General features: G+C 39.4%; 1 protein-coding gene across 1 annotated transcript in view; it reads left to right on the top strand.

Moving 5' to 3' along the window:
• Window positions 1–2579: 2579 nt before the first annotated feature.
• The window catches only part of JHY (junctional cadherin complex regulator), an 87691-nt gene continuing 84631 nt past the window's right edge, over window positions 2580–5639 (top strand). Inside the window, exon 1 of the mRNA XM_007949947.1 lies at window positions 2580–2920. Coding sequence (XP_007948138.1) covers window positions 2580–2920 — 341 coding nt within the window. The remainder of the gene's footprint in view (window positions 2921–5639) is intronic.

The raw sequence follows: 5639 nt of genomic DNA, 5'->3' as shown, positions 1-5639 counted from the left end.
TTTCCCCTAGGACTGGTGGACAAGACCGACCCAAGACCACAAAGGAATCGCTAATGAGCTGGTCAGGATATGTATCCTTGTCTGTCATTTTAATTTACGTAGAAATTTGACAGCCTTTGGTGGTCAACATTTCAGTGGCACTACAATTTCCCACCATTAGTTAAACCTACAATGCCCATTTTCTAGACTGAATTATTTCATGAAAGAGCAATTCTAAAGTGAAGTATGGTGATTATTTTAACTTGCTTTTTAAGAGTACAAATCCAGTGCCCTTAACTCTTATGTAAAACAGGTGTTTGTACAAACCTAAAAGTTAAAATGTGTTAGTACTTGGATTTGTTGCTTTTCAGAAACACCCTAAAAAGCAAGTTAATCAGCTTATCAGTATTAAAATAATGTAATATGTATTTTTAAATGAGAGACAATACAGCAACTGGTCTGTAAAATTGGACAATAATATGTCAGTCTACCAACAGGGTGAACTTTGAATTGAAGAGAAAAAACACTTCATATGTATTTAAATATGAATGTTGCCTTTTGTCTGTTATGTTTGTTAAGGTGCTTTCCTCCAAGGAGCTGATGATTTTCCTTGGAAGCTTAGCAACAAGGTCAACATAAAACTTCCTAAGCAAGCCTAGGAGTAGGAATAAGGTATGTTATTTAATTAAAGTTAGGATTTGTCAAAAGAGCAACAGTAAGCCATTAAAACATTTTACAGTAATCTCTAATGGTAAAGCTTTCAGTTATATGACCTATAGAAGAAAAAAAAAAAAAAAAATGGCATAAAGACAGTGAAATAGAAGACAGACCAAAATAGAAATGCTAGGTAGAGATGAAAGGAAGCACAATCCAAAAACATTATCCCTTTCAATCCTATATGAACTCAAAGCACCCTTTCCATAAACTGTCTCATCAGTCTACAACAGCTTTTTGAGACAGTGAGAGCTTACTTGGAATCCTACTGTTAGGCTAGTTGCAAGGGCTGGTAGCTGTAATTCAGTCCACTTCTTCCCACCCACCTTTCCTTAGGGCAGAATCTCTTTCACTAGGTGGACATCCAGCCTGCTTTAAATTGCTCAGTTGCAGAATTTACAATGCTACTGTCTATTTGTTGAATAGTTTTTATAACTATTATATTCCTTTTTATACTGAGCTAAAGGTGATCTCTGGGGACAGTAATAGTTCAGTGGTAGAATTCTTGCCTTCTATGCAGGAGAAACAAACCAAAAACCAAACTCAACTGCCATCAAGTTGGATCCAACTCATAGACACCCCTCCTTGGGATTCTGAGGCAGTATCACTAAAGAAGTAGATTAACCTATCTTCCTTCTGAGAAGTGGCTGGTGGGTTTGAACCGCCAGCCTTCTGGTTAGCAGTCAGATGCCTTAGGCACTACACCCAGGTTCAATTCCTGGCCAGGGCACTTGAAATGCAGCTATCACCTGTCTGTTGGTGGAGGTTTGCATGTTGCTATGATGCTGAACAGGTTTCAGTGGGAGTTTCTAGACTAAGACAGACTAGGAAGAAAGGCCTAGCAATCTTCCAATAATTGGAAAACTCAGCCAAGGAAAATCCTATGGATCACAACTATCTGATCCCATTGTACAAGGGGTCACCATAAGTGTGGGTTGTCATGAGTTGGGGACTGACTTGATGGCAACTAACAATAACAAGATTGATCTCCATGTAATATCTACCTCAAGAATATTTTCCTATCCAGAAGCAAGCAACCTGGTTACAAAAAGCCTTTTCCCCATAGCCAGACAAAGTAGGTCTTAGGGGAAAAAATTAGCTTCCCAGTTCACTTTTCCAGCTGTAGAAGCCACATTCTTCTCTCTCAAAAAAAGACAGACCCTGAATCTGTTTTACTCTATTGATGAGTACTACTGTACCTGGAATAATTATATTGTTTCCCTGGGTAAGTGAAATGAAGCCACTGAGATACTGTCCATAATTAATCATTTGGCTTCATCCAGTTTTGTCTATAGCAAGACCTTAGAAGCTGGAAATAGGAATCTGCTTCGAAGCAGCCATTTGATTCCCTCAGTAAAACTGCGTTTGATTTTCTCTAGTTGTTCATGTGCTCTCCATCAGGAGGTGTTTCCATAGGAAAAACTCATTTTTCAAATGGGGTTTCCTCAGATATACAAAAGGCTACATACAAAAGCCTGCAGATAATATAACAAGGTTCCTTTACTCATTACATTTTTGATTAACATTAGCATTAAGAGATTTCATTAGTGTCTCTCTCTCTCTCTCTCTCTCACACACACACACACGTGCACACACACAGTTGCCCTAGAGTTGTTTCTGACGTGTGGCAACCACATGTGTGCAGAGTAAAACTGCTCCGTAGGGTTTTCAAGGCTGTAGACTTTTGGAAGTAGATCACCAGGCCTGTCTTCTGAGGCACCTCTGGGAGGGTTCAAAACCCCACCCAGGGACTTCTTGTTAGTTGTAGAGTTACATAAATATGTATATTTTTTTGTAGGTAATGTTTTGTGAGCCACGACTTTAAATATTCAGTGAACTCCTCCCATTAACAAGAGGATCCTCTGTTTATTTTTTAACTTTTCAACATGAGTTATAGTAAAGTAACTCCTAAGCTCTCTATTCAGTCTCCTGTCCATCACTCTAAATTAAGTGTGCAGTCAACAGTCAGGTCTGTTATGAAAGAAGGTTTACATCTGATTTCAAAAGACTCCTTGGAAACTGATTCAGAAAGTGCCTCTCAAGAGATCAAGTCCCAGTCTGAACTTGAGGACCGAATCCAGGACAACGACATGGAGCCTGACAGCTTAGAGGAGGAAAGCCCTCAAGAGGAAAGCCTGAGTGAGACAGAAGAGGAGGTGAGCAGAAAAGTAGCTCAGATGGCCAACAAGGAAAACCACCAGACCCAGGCCAGTGGCTTAAGTAACAGGTAAGGAATTGCCTTGGTTAAGGAAATAATGACTTCTAAAATGGATTGTTAAATAATTACTGATAACATTCTAAATGAAAGCAAGAACAAGCTGGATAATGAGAACCTGGTAATGGGTATGAAACAGTCCTTGAAGCAGCCAAGAACAGCTTGGTGCCATACTTTTAGCCAGTTTCTTTTTTTTTTAAATGGAAAAAAAAAAATGTAACAGATGAATATATAAATAAAATGTGCCTAAGGCATTTGACTGGGAGCTCTGGTAGTGTAGTGCCTAAAGCACTTGACTGCTAACCAGAAGGCTGGCGGTTCACACCCACCAGCCACCAGAAAGAAGATGGAGCAATCTACTTCCATAGTGATACTGCCTTGGAAACCCAAAGAGGGGTCGCTATGAGTCGGGTCCGACTTGACAGCACATAACAACAACAAGGCATTTGACTGCTAACCAGAAGGCTAATGGTTCAAACCCACAGCCACTCCTCAGAAGAAAGGTTGGGCAATTTACTTCCGTAGTGATACCGCCTCAGAAACCCAAGGAGGGATCGCTATGAGTCAGATGCAACTCTACCTCAGTGGGTTTGGTTTTTTTGTTTATATACAATGGGATATTATTCAGCCATAAAGAGAAATTAAGTCCTGATACATGGATGAACCTGAAATGGATGAGTGAATCATCCTGTCACAAAAAGGCAAATATTGTATGATCCTGTTATATCCAGTATCTGTTGTGTGCTGTTGAGTTGACTCTGACTCATAGCAACCGTACAGGACAGAGCAGAACTGTCCTATAGGCTTTCTCAGGCTGTCTTTACTGGAGCAGATGACCAGGTTTTTTCTCCTGCAGAGTGGTTGGTGAATTTGAGCCACTGACCTTTCAGTTAGCAGCTGAGCATTTAACCATTGTACCACCAGGGCTCCTATATAAAGAATCTAGACTTGGCAAGTACACAGAGACCAAAGTTTATTGGTGGTTACCAGGGAAAGAGGGAAAATAAGAGTCATTCCTTAGGGACCACCGAATGAGTTCCTGTTAAGGGTGATGGAAAAATTGAGAAATGGGTGGAGGTGATGGTTACAAAACATGATGAAAGTAATTTATTCATTTAGTTGTACATGTGAAAAATGCTGAAACAACAAATGTTTTGTTTTGTGTATATATATATATGTATATATATATATATATGTATGTACACATATATATTTAATCACAATAAAAAAGTAGAATATAAATAAATTAACATGCAGAGGACAAGGATAGGTATTATTAAAGGGCTTTTGCATCTTCTGTGTCCCTTGTTTCCTGTCCATATTCCAAGGGACTCCATTGCTATGACCTCATCTTGGGGAAATCCCAGAAAGCCTGGTATAGAAAAGCATATTAGGAGCCCTAGGGCTGCAGTGGTTAAATACGCAGCTGCTAACTGAAAAGTCAGCAGTTCAAATTCACCAGCTGCTCCGTGGGAGAAAAGACCTGGCCTAGGAAGACCTAAGACCTATCAGACAGTTGTACTCTGACCTATAGGGTCACTATGAATTGGAATCAACTTGATGACACAAAACAACAACCTTGAAGTGTTTCAGAGAAAGTCTACTATGATACCACAATGAATGAAAAGCATATGACTTGGAGTCAGGTGGTCTTGGTTTGGTCCAGGTACTAGACCAAGTACTACGGTTTAGTGTGTTATTTGAAGTAAGTTATCTAATTCTTCTGAGGCTCAATTTTTCTCATCTGGCAAATGACCCAGCCCTGCCTATTACATAGGATTGCTATGAATGTCAGTAAAGTGGGGACCAAAAGTTGGAGGTAGAATTCTACCAAGCCCATTCCTTCAGGACTAGGAGAAGTCTACCTTCTGGGGCTTGTGTGATCATATAAAGATTAATCAATATTTGAATATTGATTAATTAATAAACTAATAAAAACCATTTGCTGTTAAGTTGAATGCACTCATGGTGAGCCCATGTGTATCAAATTAAAACTGAGCTAAATAGAGTTTTCCGTGGCTGATTTTTCACAAGTAGACTGCCAGACCTTTCTTCTGAGGTGTCTCTGGGTAGGCTTGAACCTCCAACCTTTTGGTTAGCAGACGAAGGCATTAATCATTTACACTACCTAGGGACTCTAACTTATTAATACAGATCACATAATCAATTATTTATAGAGTGCTAACTTTATTCTATAAGCTACATGAAAAATATAAGAGAATGTGAAATAATATAATATTACTCAGCATTAATGAAATGCTAAATGATATGACAGATTATAAAACAAAAATAAAAGAAAATACAAAGCCAATGCCATTAAGTTGTTTATAATTCATGGTGACTTAGTGTATTACAGAGTAGAACTGCTCAGAGGCTTATCTGAGGTATGGCAGGTACAGCACATGCCCCAGGAACCACTTGACCACTTGAAGGGGGTGTCACTGAACAGTTTCTGTTAACCCTGGTAGTTTCCATTGGTAGCCATGAGAGATCATTCATTAAGTTAAAACTAATACTTTCGTATTTGAGAGTCTCCATGGGTCAAGGCAGACTATGTGATCTTGCTCTGCTGAGTATAGAAAGAGAAGAAACTAAAAAAAAAGAGTCTGACCACATTGTTGTTGTTGTTGTTGTTGTTAAGTGCCGTCGAGTTGTTTCCGACTCATAGCGACCCCATGCACAGCAGAACGAAACACTGCCCGATCCCGCACCAGCCCCACAATCCCTGCTA

Source organism: Orycteropus afer, unplaced genomic scaffold (assembly GCF_000298275.1).
Source record: "Orycteropus afer afer isolate SDZICR_OR568_19922 unplaced genomic scaffold, OryAfe1.0 scaffold00258, whole genome shotgun sequence".
NCBI classification, from domain to species: domain Eukaryota; kingdom Metazoa; phylum Chordata; class Mammalia; order Tubulidentata; family Orycteropodidae; genus Orycteropus; species Orycteropus afer.
The sequence above is the reverse complement of the archived record's forward strand: the minus strand, read 5'-3'. Positions and strand labels throughout refer to the sequence as shown.